Source organism: Opisthocomus hoazin, chromosome Z, assembly GCF_030867145.1.
Source record: "Opisthocomus hoazin isolate bOpiHoa1 chromosome Z, bOpiHoa1.hap1, whole genome shotgun sequence".
Lineage (NCBI taxonomy): Eukaryota > Metazoa > Chordata > Aves > Opisthocomiformes > Opisthocomidae > Opisthocomus > Opisthocomus hoazin.
In genome coordinates, this window is record NC_134454.1 from 84890687 (window position 1) to 84912303 (window position 21617).

At 38.0% G+C, this 21617-nt stretch overlaps 1 protein-coding gene across 1 annotated transcript in view; it reads right to left on the reverse strand.

Annotated features, from left to right (window-relative positions):
* Positions 1–21617, reverse strand: part of RIT2 (Ras like without CAAX 2) — a 188055-nt gene that overhangs the window by 81603 nt on the left and 84835 nt on the right. The window contains exon 4 of the mRNA XM_009941336.2: positions 7779–7970. Coding sequence (XP_009939638.1) covers positions 7779–7970 — 192 coding nt within the window. The remainder of the gene's footprint in view (positions 1–7778; positions 7971–21617) is intronic.

Consider the following 21617-nt stretch of genomic DNA (forward strand, 5'->3'; position numbering starts at 1 on the left):
TAACCAGTGAGTTTCCCTCTGAGAGGCTCTGATGAACACGGCAGCATCCTGACCTTACTCACAAACAAGCCTTACATAAGGCTGGTTTGCAGTAGGTTTGTGTGGGTAGTTTTCCAACAGCACTTACTTGCCTCAGTTAAGAAGCAAGATCTTGTCAACAGGGCTGCCAAATAAAAAGTGCATTAAAGTCTTCACAACAGCTAATCTCTCAATTTACAGACCAAACAGACAAATCTCATGGTCCAAGTTCACTTTGAGGAGCTATCTCAATCAAGAAGACAAGACATGAGATAGTATCACTATAGCTTCTCACATCTCCTCCAAGGCATTCTCCCACTGGAGTCAAACATGGCCACACCAGGTCAGGATTTGGTACATGGGGAGAACAAAATCTCTGAGGTGGAGGGAGGGTGGCTGTAAAGCTGGTAGATGTAACAAGTACTAGGAGCCTTATAAAACATCATAAGGTTTGTTACTGTTTAATATCCTTAGCGATGACGTGAGCTTGCAGCACCACCTCTAGTGTATATCCCTTGCTATACATCCTGTGTTGTCCTGCTTTGGCTACAAGAATTAGCTGAGTCTATTTTTATCGCTACATATCCAAGTTTTCTTCTATAAAAGATTTTAGCTGCTTTTCAGCTTTTGTTTCTCTGTTGTTTCTTCTCTTACAAAGCAGCTTGTTGTCTGCATCTTAGTCCCCTTCAAACGCCTTCTGCTCTGTGTTGAAGGGATTACAGGTCTTACTGGATGGTTCACTAGAGGTTAACACAATTATGAGTCGAGAAATGAGCCAACAGTTTCATTACAGTTTTCTGTGTGGCTGCATTTACTGCAGCCTGGGTAACATGAAACTGGTTTGGGATTTTTTGTGGAAATATAAAAGCATTCTAATGACAGAGAGGTAAACTACATATAACTGAACATTTGCTAGAGACAGTTAAGTTAATAATAATAGAATTTCCTTCCAAGAGACTACAATGGCCAAATTGAGTTATATGATTGCACTGGCATAGACAAGCACATGGGTTTTTTAAGTGGGGGAGCAGGGGGCACACACTAAAAGGTTTTATTTAAACTCTATAAGGAAGACTTATTAGGATGGTATGGAAGAAATGTTAAAAAATCAAAATCAATGAAAAATATATATTAGAGGTGTAGAGGAATATGACAGAAATCATATACATATTTTGATAGTGTAAGAAAGTGATTATCAAAGGTTTGATGATTTTCCAAGATAATAAAGCATCATGGCAATTTCAGTGGTTTTAGTTCCAAATATTCAGACAACAGTCATAGTTCCATCAAAACAGCAAAGTGACTTACATTATTCAGAACTTGAAGAGCAAAGGAAGAATATTATGTGATGTCATGTGAGAAAGGTAGTATGTAGGCAAATTAATATAAGAGATGAAGGCAGCTCCTTACAAATATGATTTATTTTCAGCAAGCACTCATCCTAATGAAATGGAACTGTAGGGAAATCCATGGAAAACAAACAGCTACGATGACATCAAGATGCATGAATGAATCTATCTGAAATTTCATTGCTACATTCAATAAATAATTTTGAAGAATTTGCTCTTCTGTGCCATAGTCTCCTCTGACTTCTTTCCATTAAGGATTTCACTATGTTTTTTGTAGTCGTTATTTCAGGATAAGCCTGCCTCAATACATGTGAAATATTGTAATATTACAGCTCACACTGATCTTCAGAAGGGAGCACCACCTAAGAATGACTATTTGTGAGATTTTATTCATTCAAAAATGCAAGGAAAGCTGAAGATGCTTCAAGAGTCTCGTCTGTAGTCAGCAGTAATTATAACAACTGAATGAAGTGAGTTTACATTCTTAACTGAAAGGACGTGACAAACAAATTTGTTAGTCTTCATCTCACTCAAATATTGCTGTATAAAGGCTAGGACGCTAATTGTTTGCACCTCCCTCTACTGTCAACAGAAGGACAGACATCTCCCAGGGCAGATTCATTTAATTTTATGATACACTTCTGTGATAAGCGATAATTCCTGTTGCTCTGCATGGATTTCACAGACCATCTAGCCAACTAATGTAGCCTAATGTTAACTCAAATATATACTATTCTTTGTCAGTAAATTGCAGAAAATTCATTTCACTTGACTCATAGTTAGAAAGTTCAGAAGAAATAATGAAACCTTTCACTGGTTGTGTAGTGCACTGTCCTGACAAATAGGAAACAAGAGTCTTCAGTACACAGACTATTCCACCCAAATGTCTTTCAGAGAAAGTGGAACTGCTGGTGGCAATGGACATTTATAACGCTGAGAGCAGTTCTAATAACAAAAGCAAAGAAATTCAGCTGAATACCAAAGTAAAAAGTTCAGAACACTGCAATTTTATTACTAATATGAGTAAGAGAGCAGCTAGTAAATAGTGTTTCTTAGTCATGCACAGGAAAATGAAAATAGTATAAAATATAATGTTGTATTCTGTAAGTATTCTCAATGTCTCATCCAGGCACCAGAAGGAATAGACTGGAATGTTTGATATTTACTGAACGGTTATTCATGCAAATGAAACCAAAATAAAAGAAGTTAAAAAACAAAACAAAACAAAACATTAACTGTCTCAGACTCAATAGATATTTGAAGGTTTTAACAGACAGCAAGAAAATAAAGCAACTGTCAAAATGAGAAATTTATATATTGATGCTCACAGTTTCTGATAAATAGTCAGCTCATCTTGAATAAATTGCGGAGGAAAACCTCACTGAAGTGAGGATGTTCTGTGGCCAGCTGGTTCAGATCATGAGAATGTACTGAGGCACTGCAATCCTGGTTTGAGAATTATCTTATGATAGAATAAAACCTTTGAAAGAAAATATAATGAAGCCCCTGTAATCAGTTTGCACTCCCAATAAGATGTGGTTCCATGTTAAAGACAGATTTCATACGGATTTCATATTTCCTGCTGAAGGAGGGAGGCTATAAGGGGGAGAGAGAAGGAAGAAAATACTTTTAATAGCACTGCTCCTGCTTATGTTTGTGCTTGAAGCCAATAAGACAACTCATGTGTGGAAGAGTAAACAACTGCACAGTTCTTTTCAGGACCAAGACTGTACTGACAAAACTATCAGCTTGGATGACAGGCTTCCCAGGGAGGCCAAGAGCTGAATGAAGCCTGAGCTGCCCTTATAACCTTAGACTCAATGGACATCAACGTTATCCATGGACTCGACTGAGCCCACAACTTATTCCTCTGGGGCCAAAAAAAAGAGTAGAGGAAAAACTGCTCCATGAAGGCTATGCAATATGTACATAGGCAAAATTTCCAGACGGGTTCTCATATCCACATTAAAAGTTTGAAAAAGCTGCTGCAAAGTATCCATCTTTTCACCTCAGAGCTATAGCACGTTGTTCAAAGGAGCTGGTGTAGTTAGTTCCCCTCTGAATTGCTGAATGTAATATATTGCAATGACCAGCAGGCAGAGTCTTCTGGCGATTTTTAAAAAAAAATCTTTTGGCAGTGACACATATATTTGTTGTAAAATATTATAATTAAAAGTTGCAGTTTAGCATTAGCATGGCATAAGTTCAAATAGGATTAGTTGTTTATAGCTTTTTTTAAAGATCAATATGTTTTAATTACATATTTATCCATTATTCTGGTTTTAAACTTCAGTAAGAACTAGATGTTCATCTGGGGCAAAGTGACAAAGCTTATCTGAAGTGAAAGTATCTATCATACTTCGTATCAGCCCGTCCTAAATGTCGCTGAAACAAGAAAGACATTAAAAGACATATACAGCCTATATTTTTTAAAATCATGACTTTAATGTTAGAAACCACCGAGATTAAAATGGTATCTCATCAAGCACTTAGTGATCTATTTTTTAAGTGAAACACTTTTGGGATAAATTACATATAATACTTAAATATTTCATAGAACAATGGCTAAGAATCAAGGAATGGACACAGATGAATGCCTTAACCATTCATGCCCTTTCTCTTTCCTAGTGAATCTTTGAACATAAAACGGAACTGGGTCAGAAAGGACCAGACGAAGCTGCAGTACAAGTGGGTGGTAGGGAATGGAGGATAGAAGCAGCTTTGCCACCAGACTGGATATGCGTGTCAAGGTAATGAGTTATTGTATCATTTCCACACAGTTTTTACACAGTTATTCCTCCACGTTATTTCAGAGAAAATGGAAAGCGTTTACTCTTTAGGCTCATGGATGTAATTAAAACTTGTTTTAAGGAGTAAAGACAAACCGATTTCTTAAGACATTAAAAATGACAGGTATACTTAAAGACAATAATTTCACTGAAACCATCAGAAAATAAAAATATTATTTACAAGCAATAATCTTGTTGGTTTTGTTTTTCATTAGTGTTTCCCCTAACACAAAATTTTAATTGCAGATTAGTTTTGTTCTTGTAGTCTTGTTGATACATTTGAGGCAAGTGGCATACATCATTAATTGTATTGTGTAGGGGATCACGTTTCCAAAAAAATGCTTTGTCTGACCAAGCTATTAGAGCCTGTCTGATTGTTGTGGAATTGTCATTAAATGGAAAAGATGCCCAGGAATGTTGAATTTAATGTTATGTTTACAAATATGATGAATAACATTACAGGAACTTTAATGAAATTCATAGGAGAAAAATGTCATTAAACAAAACAACAATACTAGCCCTGGTGCCCCAAACAAATTCCAGTCTGGCTGATTGTATTCTAACACTACTGTCTCACCATTGTTTGAATTTGGCAAGTTTGTGTACAGCACTGTTTGTTCTTTGATATGCTAATGCTATATACATTGTCAGCTCATTGCTGTCTGTCACACCAGAATTAGCTGGCTACCATTCTTGACCATCCAAGCAGTGTTGTTAATGAGGCTATAACTACAGCACAAGACCTTGAAAACAATCCTTTCAATCTAGCTTCCCACAGTTCATCATGTACTTACTGCTGAATCTAACAGGTGAGCATAGATATAACCTATTTTAGTTTTTGTTAAACATACAGCAGAAACTCACATCCCAGTCCTGAAATTATGAGCTGCTGAATTTTATTAATGCACACTTAAAGCTGGGCACAGAAATGACCTCCCACACACTAGTGCGTTAGTTTATGTCACAGAGGCATTCTGAGCAGTATCTCCTAATCATCTCCACTTAACCATGCCTTGCTTTGAATTTTGGAGTGGTCTCTGAGAACATGACTTAAACTATGCATTGAATTTAAGTGAAGATAAGCTCCTGGAGATCAACTCATACTCCTCAGCACCAGGTAATCATGGAGACAATGGCCCTCAAGTAGAACTAGTCGTAAGTTAAAAATAAATTCCTGAAATGTGGACTCAGAAAAAAGTGTTTTGTTCTACAGCTCTAATCCTGTTGGTTCATACTACTTGCTTCTCAGTGCTTAATTCAAAGAAGCAGATCTGCATTGTGTTATCATATTTGTTTTTCAGGGTGTCTCACGGCTCAGAGTGTGGATTGCAGAATATTTGAGAAAACCCTTCTGACATTACCGTGTTTGCTGACAGTTTACAGGGTTTATGGAGGAAAAGATTCTGTAGACCTAAATCCTGGCTCATAGAAAGCTTTCAAGCAAAATAGGACTATGATTTGGAATTGCTTTGATACACATTCAGACAAGACCTTCAGTGACAACCTTGTATAAGTTTCTTGTGTGTCTCTCACTTCTCTCACACGTAATTTCTAATATCATTCCCAAGAGCCCCCTTGTGCTGTTTAATCTTGAGTGCTGTTTGCGATATCCTGTTCAGGCATTCATGCACATTAATCTTCCTGTTTGGGACATCAGACAAGATTATCAAAGAGCATGTAGAACTTTTACAGGCTGGGCAGAGAATGGATTGAGAGAAGCCCTGCCTAGAAGGACTTGGGGGGTGCTGGTTAATGAGTAACTCAACATGACCCAGCAGCGTGTGTTCACTGCCCAGAAGGCCAACAATGTCCTGCACTGCAACAAAAAAGGCGCAGCCAGCAGGTCGAGCAAGGTGATTCTACCCCTCTGCTCCGCTCTGGTGAGACCCCACCTGGAGTCCTATGTCCAGCTCCGGAGCCCTCAGCACACGAAAAACATGGATCTGCTGGACTGAGTCCAGAGGAGACCACAAATATGATCAGAGGGATGGAACTCCTTTCGTATGAGGAAAGGCTGCGAAAGTTGGGGTTGTTCAGCCTGGAGAAGAGAAGGTTCCAGGGAGACCTTATTGCAACCTTGCAGTACCTGAAGGGGTCTGAAAGAAAGTTGAAGAGGGACTTTTCTCAAGAGCAGGTGGTGATAGGACATGAGGTAATGGCTTCAAATTGATATAAGGTAGATTTAGATTAGATATAAGAAAGAAATTATTTGCTGTGAGGGTGGTGAGGCACTGGAACAGGTTGCCCCGAGAAGTGATGGATGTCCCCTCCCTGGGAAGTGTTCAAGGCCAGTCTGGGTGGGGCTTTGAGCAACCTGGTCTAGTAGAAGGTACCCCTGCCCATGGCAGGGGAGTTCTAATGAGATGATCTACAAGACCCCTTCTAAGACTTACCATTCTATGATTCTATGATTTAAATTAGGTATTTATTTTTATATGCATGAACAGAGATTAAAATATAAATGCCGTACAAAACATAAGATCAGAAGGAGGTAGCACCACATGTAACAGGAAGGGTGTCTTTACATCACTTAGTGAACAGAGCATTCCTGAAAACCTCATCTATAGATAAATGTAGGTAATCAATCATATCCCATTTCTATTGGGATCAGGTGCAATGTCCTGTTCTCTCAGCAGAACCATTGAATTCACATCCCTCCCCATCTCGTATACAAGTACCCCAGAAGCTGCACAGATTGTATTGTGTGTTGCACATGGCACTATTGTTTGAGGCCTCAAGATATGTGTCAAACTGCAGGTGGATTGTCACCACTTAGATTTTGTCACAGTCTGACTTAGGGAGAAAGTCAATGATCTGGAAATAGATGTGAAGTTTTAAAGGTACATCATTAGATCTTGAGGACTAATTTGAGGCTTAACACTGACTTGGATTTTCCTCAGGTAGAAGAAAGACAAAGGAATAGGGAGAAAATTGACAGGATAAGTGGAAAAGAGTAGACAAGACCATGTGAGCATAGACACTAATGAACTGAAAAACACCATTTTGTTTAACAGTTACATGTGTCTGCACAGAAGTCAGTCATTTGAAAGCAACTGTAGTGTATATGAAGAGCCTCTTAAGATTTCCATAAAGTAAAATCTTTGATTTCCTCTTTTCAAAGTTTCTGCATAAGAATAAGGAAATTTTCCATTCAGCACCAGGTCACAACCAAGCCATGACTAAGATGGTGCCTCTCACCCCTTCCACACACACGCCAACACAAACAGCAAGGAGGAAGAAGACAGGAAACAAAAGGAAAAGAGTTAGAAAAGATTCCTAAAGACTTCAAGAGAGTCACACTCAATGCCCTCATAGTCAAAGAAATTCCTGAATGAATCTGTTTCCATGTTGAACATATATACAACTTCTAACCAGAATAGTGGGATTCCTTTTCAAGTAAAAATGTAGAATATCTGTATGTGATTAGCGAAGACTACCTTAACATCCATAACACATGAAGGAAAAGTACCGCTAAGTCTTTATTACCAGTCCTAGTGTGTTGCTCTTTGATTAAATCTCATCTTGTGCTAAGAATTCTCAGTGGTACTGTATAACATATGCCACAGAAATCCCTGAGGCAGCCAAGGAAAACCAAGTCAAAAGCAGCAGATAAGTTTCTTACCTGTCTGAACTCTTTAAGATCTATTTTGTTTCCCACCAGCACCAAGGGAATGTCATAGGTGTGCCGGACACGATAAATGAGTTCCTTAAACTCAGCTGCTTCTTGAAAGGATTGGCGATCTGTGATAGAATAGCAGATAATGAAGCCTTCTCCACCTCGCATATATTGGTCCCTCATGGCTGTGAATTCTGCCTGTGGAATAGGAAGAACATGCTGAGTAATTTGGCAAACAAAATTATCCATTTGCAAATAACGAACTTGCTGAAAACTTCCCCCATTGTTACATAATTTCACTTTGCTTGTTTTACTGTGTTAAATACTGCTTGCTGAAACTCCTGCCTCCTTCTGGGGTCATCTTCCTGGATAATACACCACCAGGATTACTCCTAGGACCTTTTTCTTGCTTTTTCCACTGAGGCAACCCTGTTATCTATAAATATGAAGTTATTATGTCAGTGCCTGCATACAGAAAGTATTGTCTCATGTATTTCTAGAACATTCTGCAGCACTTTTGGTACACATAGACGACGTGCAATTGTATGAATATGAACAGGTGTAAAAGAAGAGTTATAATGCTATCCAGGGATGGGAGACAGGTACAAACTCCCTATTACATACTCACTTCAAAAACTCAGTAATAACAAAAAGACATTCATTGACTCCCACTAGCTTTGGAATAGTGCCTAGTAAAACAGGAACATAATATGCAAAAAGTTTTGCTTTCAAATACTCTCAGAGAAGCTGGGGGTTTCAGCTCAGTGTGGGATAATACCACTAAATTAAAATCAACAATTTCAAATAGTGTGAGAATTGGCCCAATTTTCTCCTCCTGAATTTTCCTCTATTCATGTATGTATTTATTGACACAGTAACAATTCCAGTTCTTGGTATGGTTTTTAGAGGTATTTAACAAGTCCCACTTCATACAAAAATCAAGATTTAGTTTTCAAAAACTAGTTTCAGGCACTGTGGTTTGAGAATTTGTTTTAAATCCAGTTTCCTTTTCAAGTTTGTTTGCTCTTCTTGATCACAGCCCAAAATAACCCAATACCATGGCAACAATCGGTCAGGATCAGAATCCTCCTGACAGAATCAGTTCTCCAGAGATATTAAGATGCAGGAAGATCTGATAAAACAAGGAATACACATATCAATGTTGGACCATTTCTATGAGCAGCAGGATGCAATATCAAGTCCTGTAATTTTTTCTCTGTTACAAATTTAAGATAGGATATTTAAAACAGTTTATGTTACATATATATCCTCAGTTCTTGTTGAAAACTGAAGGGAAATGGATTATTTGTGCTCTTTTAGAAGTCTCAGCTTTAAATCTCTCTTAATAGTTACTCACATTGATTGATAATACTTCCTGTGAACAGACTTTCATGTTGACCATTATCATTTATTCATGACATATCTTTTACCCAAGGGCTTTTTTATATATCATTCAAAATATTTCACCTGCTACAGCAAAAAGTTCATACACTAAGCTCTAAAAGAGCAGACTAACAGGTAATTTTAGGGTAGGACTGTGCTTCAAGACTTACTCAGAATTTCAGAATCTTTAATCACCACTGCCATCCCAGGAGAGTTTATTAACTGCTGAGTTACAGCATAGAGTGGATCAGGCCATATTCTATCCCTTCCTCTTGCAAGTGAATGTGTGAGAAATAGGTCAGCAGTGGGAAGAAACACAGAGACATACTCCCCGTCCCTTACTTGTCTTTAGATTCCAGGCTTCCCTGCCAGAACAAGGGTCCCTCCGCACTCCCCTGTTCCCTCAATTTTCTTCTCCTTACAAAAATTACCTAGAACTGTTCTTCACCATGATTAGCAGGGTAGTCTTCTTTGTAGGAGGAGCTGAATAAGGCCAGAATTCCTTCAGGATGAGCAGGCAATGGAAACCTTAAGTGGTGTTAAACTTGTGGATTAAGGCTTCTGAATTTAGCTGTCTATACATAGCTGCAGGCCACTATCTAAGCTTCCATGATAGATAATGGTAAGACAGTGAATGCAATTAATGGACTACAGAGTGCTTCTGACAACGAAAAATGGTTATCTCTTTAGTTATCTAATTTCTTATTTTTTGTTTATCTGTTTTTTGTTGTAGAGTAAGCTGAACATTTATACAACTCAATGGAACCATTAGGTCCCATGTAGACATCTAAAGTAGATGTTTTGGTGTGGAACCTAAACCCCAGCCCACATGACCTGTCTTCCTGAGTCAGCGATTTCATAGATCAAATACTGTAAAATTGTATGATTATTCTGCACAGCCTTTTACAAAGAAAGAGCTCTGCTTAGTCAGTTGATCCACCTCTAGGAAGTGCTCAGACGTTTGTACACTCCTTTATAGTGATTTATGGCAAACTAAGAAGGAATTAGGCCACATATCCCTGTTTAAGTTACTGACAGTTAAGTGACTTTCTGCTGCACGAGGACTCCCATCATCATTCCCTAGGAATGCTTAACAGCTTTCTTTGACTGCCAGGAGACTCTCAGTTCCTAATTTTACACACTGAATCATTCCAAAGGGACAAAGTGCTCAGCTTTTAGGCATTGCCATTCTTGAGTCGGAGTCATTTAACTACACATTCTTGTTCTTGCCTGGACATAATTATGACTTTAAAGATACGAATGAATTTACTTCTGCAATTTCTTATGACATGTTATTGCTGCTGATGTATTAGACAGCCAAAATACTTTAGTGTGGAATTTGCAGCGATCCGTTTTCAGAGGCATTCATTATTCTATGTAAACCAGATTGGGCACATCCACTTGGTTTTCTATTGTTAACTCAGCTACTCATTTCCTTTCTTCTATGTTGATATTGACTTTCACTTCTCAGATTTTTCCCCTTGACATGATTGCTCATTACAGAGTAAAGGACTCCAAGGTCAAACATAGATAAGCCTTTTCTTGGATTTCAGAAAAAAGCGGTTTCTTTTTCTGTGTTCACCAAGAATCCCAAGATAATAATATACACTAAAAAAAAAGAGTAAATACAATTTCCAATAATCATACTATAACCCTTGCAATAATGTATACATATTATATATACAAGACAAAGGACTTAGATTTAATTGTATCTCTTTGTTCATTTTTTTAGGTCAAGTCCTACTTCAGATTTCACAGTGTACATGTATTTCTACAGTAAGCAGAACCAAAATCCAAGTTCATCTCAGTTTTGGAGATTTCAGAGGCAGATGGAGACAGACATAAAGATTTTACAGATTTTTCAAGGATTTTGTTTTTACATTGTGCCTGATTCTCTTATAATTAAGGAAGAGTGTATCTGTTTAGCTGGTACACTAATAACTTCTTTAATGATTTCCTGCTGTAAAAGTGATTTTTAAAATAATTATTCACGAATAGTACTATATGCCATTTGCTACTCTATAAGGCGAAAGTCTGAAACATTCCCAAGTAAGTAAATGCCAAAGGGAAGAGACAGAAGGAAATCACACCCACTCTAAAGGAAATAAATTCTGAGAATTAAAGTGAAGATTTGTCGAGCTTATAGCACTTTGCAGCTTGACATCGTTCTCTAACACTCTTGTGTATTATGACTAATACTTAACTGAAAAGTGTGGTAAGAAAGCTTTTGAAACAAAATCACCATTCTTTTTTTGAGAGATATTCTATTTGAGAACAAGCATCAAGTCTGGATAGAAAAATCATAAAACTTTGCTAAAATTTGAAAGAAAGCAGCATAACTTCTTTTCTTTTTCCGGTACAACTGAATGCAGCAAAAACCTGATACTAATCTTCATACAATCATATATGTCTACCTGCTGTTAAAAAAAATTAGCAAGAAAATGTCTCAATTATTACATGGCTCGTAAACAGATACCACATTTGCCTTTTATCCAGTATCAGGCATCTCACATGATTTTTCAAAGATGGCTGAATGGCCTCTTCCACATCACCATTGTACACCAGCAGAACACAAATCTCCTGGATCCTTATCTTATGCATTGCTAATAGATAGCCTTGTCAGCACAAAAAGAATAAAAGAAAAAGCAGAGGAAGGGAAGAACTAACAACAACAACAACAACAAAAGACACAGATGAGGAGCAGGGGGTCACCATATCTGTCCCTTCTTTCTCACTGTGTGGTGATGTGTTTGAGGAGTAAACCTGGTGCAATGCTTACAAGTGCAGTCCTCCTCCACATTCCTCAGAAGTGTAGTGGTCAGAAATTTAAAGATGCAGCACCTCAGAAACAAAGGTGTCATGTTTTTAAAACTACACACACAGTACACACATTTTGATGTCTGTTCTGTTTTTATGATCTTGGCTTATATCTCTGAAAGAGGTCAGAGCGTCCCCAGGGAGGCCAGCGTCACAGTTTGAGAAATGCCGCTTTCTATATCTACATGTCTTGTGTTCTGCTTGACTTTAGAACCAGGAATCTGCTAACAGGTGTTCTTAATCAAAGTTGTCTCCTTGATTACCACGGGAGTCATTCTTGTTATGAAGGGTTTTTTTACATTTCTAGTGAACACTTGGTGGGGGAGGGGGTATGATCTTGGAAACAGGCAGGATATTGTTCATTTATGACAATGAACAAACAAGGGTAAAATCAACGAAAAGGACATAGGCAATTCAGTGGAGAAAAATAAACTTTTCACATGGTGAGTGAGAGAATCAAAAGTAAACACCACGCAAGGTAAAAGAAATATGTGAAAATACATTGTTCACTTAAAAAAAAAAAAATCAGAGTTTTTGGTTACAAAAAAGCTGAGAACTTTTTCTATCTCTGAGAAGATTTTGCCAATAAGGTCAAAGATAATTTATTAGCAGCAAATGACTTTTTAAAGCCAAAGTGCTACCCTACCATATCTCTCCGTTCATATATTTTCTTGCACAGATAAACATCATTGTGGATTTTATTTGGATTACGTATTATTTACCTGGCACTATTTGTCATAAAACATGTGGTGACTTTCTTTTAACTCATGAAACAGATTTACCTAAAGAATGTACATTGGTGAGAAGTGTTATGATAATTATTTGGTTTTTGCTAGTTGTTCAGTCTTTTTTGGGGGGGAGAGGAGGGATAAAAGCAAGACTCTTTTAACAGTTTTTTCAATAAGCAAGCAGCAAGGAACCTGTAGCAGTTACCTTGCAAATAACAAAACATCCAGATAGGAAGTTGGGTGGATATTGTATCTTCTAACCACCATAATACCTCTACTCATCTAGACGCAAAGGATGAGACTTGTCTCATCTGCTTGCTGTCCCTGAAGAGCTAGTCACCTATTCTAGGCTAGTCTTCTGGTCTCTCTCTACAGTCAGGAGACAGAGATGATCAGCTCCAGAGAGTAATTCAACCCATCCTCAGAGAAGTGTTTAAGATACTGGGGATGACTTTCCTTCACACCTTTCTGGTTACCTCAACAGAGACTAAATACGAGTCTCAGCCTCGTATGTGGAATGGACAGGGGCTGTGGTAATATTAGCCACAGCCCCTGTCCATTCATATCTTTCATGCATTTGGATGGTAAGACTTGTCCTCTTCTTGATTTTTAACTTCAAGGCTGTTTTATTTCCAACAGAGTTTGAAAGGTCAAGAGGATGCAACTTCTAGTGCCAAAAGACAAAAGAAGATTTTTCCCTTCACAGCACTCAACATTGGGAAATGCTGTCATAGAATCATAGAATAGAGCCATAGAATGCTTTGGGTTTGAAGGGACCTTTAGAGGTCATTTAGCCCAACCCTCCTGCAGTGAGCAGGGGCATGTCCATCTACACCAGGTTGCTCAGAGCCCCATCCAGCCTGGGTTTGAATGTTTCTATCCCTCAGAATGGGTTAAGTTACACTGGGAAATAATAAACAGATGCACTTTTTCTATCACAGAAGTTACAGTTCAAACTGTGTTGCCTTTGCTTGCAGAATTGCAGCTTGCATCACCTATAGGTTCCCAGCAACAATATGACAGAAAACAATAAAGCACTGAACTAGCATCACTTCACACTCTCTTCTCGCTTCCCCCCTATTCCCAGTCATCCTTTGCAAACTGTAACAATAAAAGAAGTTACACAGAAAAAGATACAGCAAAGTTTGCAGCAGGTGGTACTCAGCCAACTGTGCCAGCCTAAGCCATCTGCCACATCACTGGGAGGAAGGAAGGGAGCTGAATAACGGCTCAGATACAGACCAAATTAAATACAGGGGTGTGGCATAAATACTGCAGGACAGGGATTGAGTCTTCTCTGTGTCAAGTCTTCACACTGATCTGGTTGTATATCAAACTCCTGTCTCACAACCCTTTTTGTCTGCTCTAATAATGATCCAGGAGCAGTTCAAAATGGGATTAGTATGAATGAGAATTAGCCCATAAGCCTGCAGTGGAAGTGGATTATTGTTATAATCAGTCCCTTGATTAATGATCTTTCAGTGTCTCATGCCTTATAATTGCAGGAAGGAATCCTTGCTTCTGTTATTAACCAGCAACATCCCTTTTCTACTGTGTGTGGGACAAAATGCACTTCACCGATGATGGGAACAGTAGAAAGATCACATAAAAGATGCCATCCGTGTTCCTAGAAGACTAATGTCTTTCTGAACTTAATCTGACAGTCTTCCAAGGCAATATTATGAACTCCACAGTGTACAAATTCAGTAGCTTTTCCTTAACTCTGGGAAAGTACAAGTAAAATGTCGAGACAGATACCAAAATTAACCTGTAAATTAGAAGACAATCAATAGCAGCCATATCATACCTGACAAAATCAGTGCCTGTTTATCTGGTCACTCCTCCCTCTGTTTAAGCTAATTTATTTACCTGGAAAGGGGAACAGGCAGGAAGAGGAAGAGTATTCATAACAGGTAATCATTGCTGGAAGAGACAGGTATGATATTCAGGTTTACTACAACTAGCAGCATTAATCTTTAGCTGCTAATCTCCAGGATTTTCTGGTAGTCAGTGTACACTCTGAAAACGGAGGAAACAAGCTCATCTAGGTAGACTGAAGGACAGTGGGCACCTCAAGACCTTGCCTATGGGCAAGAAGATGGTGCAAGATGAGCGATGGATGGTTGACAATGTAAGAAACATGATTAGACTCACACTGAACATGAAATACAAGCGCATTCTTACATCCCTAATTTTCACAAATTTTTGGCTGATAACTCTCTTAAATAGGTTTCCCTGTCCTACTCCTCTCCCACACTTCTGTTCTTCAGCATCAACCTTTTCCCTCCAGAAACAGGTTTGCAGTCCCAGACAGGCACTGGTATTACACTAGATCTCAGTTCAGGATTCTTTCTGAAGACTAGTGTATTTGCATGGAAAGAGGTGGATTCTGTCACATTGGTTATTACATCTTTAATCTCTGACCACTGGAGAGACTTTAAGAATCTCAGAAGTACTGAATATAAAGAATAAATTAGTTAAAAATAAAGACTTTCCTTTCTTAATCTGAGTTACTACATCAGGTTAATCCATGATGACATGAGTGTCATCTTTAGATGAGTCTGAGTCTTTAAATTAGGCTGTCTAAATTTTCACCTTTTCTGAGTATCACCAGTTTGTGAGGGTAGTTTGATTACTGTCTTCTTTAAATCATTGTGGGACATAATCAGTATTCATCACATGTCGTTTCCTACATGTGAGTTTAAAGTTTCGTATTCCCCTTCTCTTTTCAGCTATGGTACTTCTTCCCATCATATCTTATATTGCTCACAGTCACAGACCATGCAGGATTAAATCTCATGAAAAGCAGGTGTAGATGTCCCTTCACACCCTGAATGCTGATGGATCACTATTACACTGCCCCATTCACTGACAGCACAACATTCTTATATGCGCTTGTTATTCTGTACTCACTTACTGTTCAACATCATGCCTGGCTTATAAAGTAAGATTGAACCACATCAGCCTTAGAAAAAAATTAAGTAAAATAAATAAGGAAAAAACCACTAATGATAACAACTTCCAACAAGAAAACTCAACACCTCAGAAAACAGCATCACACAGTGACCCTTCTTTCTCACCTAGCAACTACTGAAAAACCTGCACTGGCACTCAGACTCTCCCTCCAGACGTAGCTTCTCTGCATTGATGTTCCCGCTCTAACTCCCTCCTGCCTTCAGGTGATGATATATTTGCCAGTTTACAGCAACTGTGCTTTTGTTAACTTTATTAATCCTGCTATTCCAAAGACAACATTTCTTATGCAGTAATGAAAATATGCAGTCCATCACCTGGGAGATGATATCTACTTTTCATTCACCCCAAAATATGGATGAAATCATCGTATCAGCTCTCCACAATGCCAGTAAAAAAGCCTCACTTCTAAACTCCCTAACTCAGAAAGCTGTCTTTTTCTTTCGTATTTATGCTAATGGTTTCTCTCTTAAACACGTTAGTAGTTTTCTCCTAAATGCAGACGCTGAAGCAATCTTTATTGTTAACTACCTCTAAAATCCCTAACTGCATTTATTTTATCATGCACCATATAATACTTTTCCCCCCTCCTCATTGGTATGCAAAAAAGAATAAAGCTAATTTTCACCTTTTATCACAAATGCATCATAAATGGTAAAGGGGAAGAATTAATAGCTCGGTAATTACATTTTAGTAAATAACAGAGGAAAAAAAAAAGACAATAACCCACTAGTGAAGAGGTAATGACTGCAGCTGCTAGCAAGGACTCGCCAGGGATTCCAACAAGCTCTTGTCAGCTTAAGTGGGGCTTGCAGACTTGCCATTTTTCCCAGTGAGGCTTGTACAGCCTTGCAGAAGTGAAGCAGGAGACTATGGATTCAGACATCTCATTGCTCTGATAAATGACTGCAAATGATATTCTGGCTTGCATATATATTGTCTCATGACGACTTCCATAACAAGTATGCTTACCTTAAAAATTCCACAACATAGGTATTTCTGTCCCCTCCCTTGTGCCCTAATCATCATCAGAGATATAATTTGAGCAAAGGATCTGAAGGAGGCAGGGGGGAGGGCAAAGATAGCAAACAACATGCAGAGTGGCTTTTTTAGACTTTTGTAGCATTTAATCAATTGTGCACTCATTTCTGCCACCGAAATTTTGTTCAGTGTTTATCCAAGAGATGTGCTCCCTGGAGGCTACATAAATCTTCAATATGAATGCAAAATAGCTATGTTATAGCTGCACTGATTTTTGTATTACTTGCAATATTCAAATCTGGTGTGACTCTGTAACACAAAAAGACTGAGTTGTTAAGTCCCTGTGACTTCCACAATGAAGGAGATCCCATCGTTCTTTTTTCTTTGCGCTTGCACTAGTGTTTCTGGTGCAGGTGAGATGACTAGGTAGCATTATGTGCACAGAGATAGTCACAGGACTGGAATCCATACTGTCCTGCAACACCACTCTCGGTGACCTTCTGTGGACTTGTGGGAACAGAGCCTTAGCTGAAAGAGCAGGAACATGTGCCACCTCAACTGTAAGCAGTTCACAACAGGTCTTTAAGGTACCTTCAGACGCAATGCAGCTATCCCTCACTAAAAGATGTTCAGTGGAACTAATTCTTCTCTAACAACTCAAACAAACGTCTGACTTTTTGTGGAGTTTATCATAACTTTATAGATTCAATGTACACTGAAGATTTCATCCAGATCCTTTACTAGGAAATCTAGGATTTAAAGTAAATGAAGAATAGTTTAACTGAAGCTAATTCATTTCTCGTAGGGTAAATGATACCCAGTGGGGTAAATGATGCCAAGTTCCATTTTCAGATCCATAACCTCTGTGTCTGCCTATAAATTGCAGGTATAATTTTAATGTCTTTCAAAAAAAAGCTGTGAGGATGAAGAGAGAGCTCCAAAACTGTAATCATGAGGTGTTTAGGTTAGATAAATTGATCCTGAAAGAGGCTGAGTGGCTTCTGAGATATGTCGAGACTGTCCAACACAAGGGCACAATTCATCTGTAGTTCTAAAAGTTAGTGGAGTCTGAGTTAGCTTGCTTCAAGTTGTTACTCAGGTACCCCACAGTAAGTAAGAGAGGGTCTAAGTTCTTACACAGGTACAGCTAATGCAGCTACTGCTAAGCTTTTTAGTTTTGACTTTTTAAAATAAAAGATTTGTCCCTGGCATGGTTTGTTTCACATCATCCCGCTGCTCTGATAATGGCATGGGACTCCCATGACAACAATTTATTCTCCTCAGTTATTAGGCACAAAATAAAAGCAGGCAAAAAAATCTATGCAAGCTATGCAAGCTTACTCCTGTGGAAGCAAGAAAAATACATACCTAAAGTATACTCAGTTTAAAAAAGAAAATATAAAATGTTCATATATTCACTAATTATTGTCTTGAATTTCTACTTTTTTCTTCACTTTCTCTTTTAAAAATTTGAATAGATGCAATAACATTCCTAAGAATACAAAGGAGAGGTGTCAAAAAATGAAGTTCAAAATTTACTGAGGTTTTATTTTTCTTTTTTTTTTTTACTGGTGTGGGGCAGAGGCCACTTCCAGATTTGAGGGCAAAACTATTGCAGGTTGAGTTGTGAAAGATGTCTTTTGTTTTTAGGGTTTTCCAGTCCCCTCCTGCTAGTGTGAAATGAAAATAACATCTTTAGAAATCCTCTTACAGCCAAATACCTCATGCAGTTGTGCAATTCAAAGGTTTGGATGATTCAGATAACACTGTATGTAACTTTTTGCTCTCTTTTGGTTTTGTCTGGAGACACCACCTTTAAATGTACTGGTAGAGTATCCAGCAGCTACAGAATAACATAAAAGACAAGCAAGTTTTTAAAAATTACGGTTCTTTGAGACAGCTCACTTTGCCAGAGAAGCATTAACAGCCTGCTCTGCGAAAGACCATTCTCTTGGTCATTTGTTGCTGTTTGGACAAATGGTACCAACAAGTGCTGCTACACATGCTAGTTTTCTCAGAAAGTTTTTAGTCCTAAAAATAGCTTTTTAATGTGAATTTTGTGAACATTGGTACAAGTAGAAAACATTTTTCTGTCTTTGTTTGCTGGAGTCCCTGGTCTGTACAGAGCTGCTTAGTAAGAATGTTAACAAACCTCTGTAAAATGGAATTCCTAGTGAGAGTATCTAGGACAGCTGGATACATACGAAGAAATCAGGACACACTTAGAGCATGTCCAACATCTGATGGAAGTAATAAGTCATAGGGCTTCAGTGCCATTTAACAATGGGAATAAAAAGTGTACAACACAGTTCGTAATGTTAGAAGAAAAGGCAAATTTACATAATCATAGTCTTGTGGAGGACCTGCATGAAGTTTAATCATATGGGATGTGTTTATATTGGTGTTTTCCACACAATGTACACCAGAACACAACAACAACAACAAAAAACAAACAGGTAATACTGCAAAGAAAGCTCTGGAAAGAAGAGAAAACATGTTGCTCTTTTTATCAGAATTTATAATAAAGGATTTTTTCTTTTAAGTGTTCTTATTTTATTAAAAAAGCAAAAAAATAAACTTTCAGCAGTATAGTTGGATATTTATCTATTTTGGGAAGTTATCAGTTAAAGGAAGACAAAGAACTGCGGGACAGAAAGCATTTCAAGAGAAAAAAAAAGAATGTATGCAAGAAGAACAGACAACACTGGAAAGTATGCACCTGCAATATGGAACCACTTGCATTGACTTTACTGAAGTGGAATGCTATTGAGGGGCAGAAAATCAGTATCGCTGGACTCAATAAACTCTGATGCTCACCCTAAATGCCTGCACCCCGCAACAAGTTATTGCACTTTTTTTTCAGAAAGATAAATGCAGACTTAGAAATACAAACTGATTCATCCTTTATTGCATCATGATTCACTCATTGACAGGACAGGGAAGGAAGCTGGGAATCTTAGTTGCTAGTTGCCTGTTCTTGCTAAACTAATATACTTTTTTTTTTGACAGTATATGCCTAGATCTTTTTCCACTGAAGCCTAAAAATATTTTGCTCATAACTTGAAGGAAATTGGAGTCAGATCTGCAATTTCATCTATGATTTACAGGAACTTTTTTTTCACTCAATACCTGTGCCAAATAAATATTTCTTCAAAATATATCCATTCCCAAATAAAATGACTTGGTCATGGGACATATTTTAGTTCTCCCTAGAAAGTACAGAACAGCTTGTCTTGAGAATCCACCAAATTTTCAGTGCTACATTTTCACTTTCTAAGTATGTCATCGTCAGCCTCTGAAACAACACCATGGAAAGAAAAGAAAATTAATGTTCTTCACCTAATACTCTGTGTTAATGGTTGTTATTTAGTTCGTTACCAATATGCTTTAAAAATAAAATGGATTTCATTTACTTATTACTGTATCTAGCAGAAAGTGCACTTAAATTGTTTTCCCCTTTAAAGAACATGTGGTAAAGACCCATTAAAATATAATTACTGCCAAAAAAGCATTTTGCTTTTCCTTGAGATAAGCTGCAGTAAGGTAGTTTGAAAATCAGCTTCCATTGATTCAGGATTAGAGCAGTATGTTTAGATGATAAGCAGAAGGATCTCAGATAACTGCCTGAGTGAGTCATCGGACTATAGTGTTTAGTCAAGAAAGTGTGTTTGTCTGAAGGGCTCTTGGGACTAATACGGTTCCTCTTCTAAGCCTGAAGCAGGGGGGCAAAAATCATAGTCCTGGAGGTTGGCAGGATAAACATGTCCTGTGATTTGCTAGCAATTTGGGAGATGGATTTCACTACAGAGCACACTGCTATTGTCAGGTTGAAAAGTGTCTGCCTGGAAATGAATTCACATGCACACAGCTCCAGACAAAGGAAAATCTCCCTGAAATGACATGCCATCACATTTTAAGGCCAATTTTTCAAGTCTCTGACTCACACCTGGGAAATATACTGGTGCACTAAGTTTATCATAAAAAGCCCATGTTTTAACAAGAAAAAATCTGTGCAATAACACTGAAATGTACTGTTTCACTGACAGGTACAGAAATCCATTTTTCTGCATATTCGCCTGTTTCTCGTCTGAAAACACGTTTGCCTTTTATACAAAGGGTCATCTCAGATTGTTTTTTGGTGGAGGGAATGCTGTCTGATGCTCTTTTAACATTCAGAGTGAGGTCTAAAGAGGGAGGCTGGGTAATGTGCCATCAGGAGGAAAGCTGTGGCAAGAATAAAAGTTCCTGTGTCAGTCAACAGTTTATAAATACAGCAGGAGAGATAACTGCTGTGTGTGCTCTACAAGAAGGAATTCAAACTGGGCTCCAGAAGCAGCAACATATTTTTCTGTTAGAAGAGAGAGTGAGAAAGCGTAAATGAGTGAACAGAAGGTTTCTATAACTCTGTGTGGAGGCTTTTTGTGCACAGTTGGAGCAGCTGGGGGTTGTCACTCTGAGAATAATTGTGAAGGGAACTGAACACAGAATAAGGGACTCGAGGTCTGAATGTTGTTTCATTTGCACCCACAAGTTTCCTGGAAATCAAAGAGTTTACACCAGTTTAAATCAAATACATGTAAAAGCAAATCAGGCTTATTCCACATTGGAGAAGAAAAGGGAAACCCCAGAATTGTCTCCCCCCCAAAACCTCTACCATCCTTAAGGGGTAGAGAGAGGTGCAAGGGTGAATTTCAAGGGACAATTACTAAAAAAATGTCTCATGATCATGGCTGAACAAGGAAATTCAAGCTATCTTTACAGATAATAGTCTGTATTTTCAGATATTCATTAAGTTTTTTATTATTTACACCACATGCCAAATTGTAGCCAGCCTAGAGGGTTTAAATAAAATCCCCGCTAAAGATCAATCTCACATTTACTTTCTGTTTGATTTTATTTGCTTTTTGGTTTTATTTTAATTGAAATGTAGATACAAAAGGCAACTTTTTAGTTTAAGAAGACT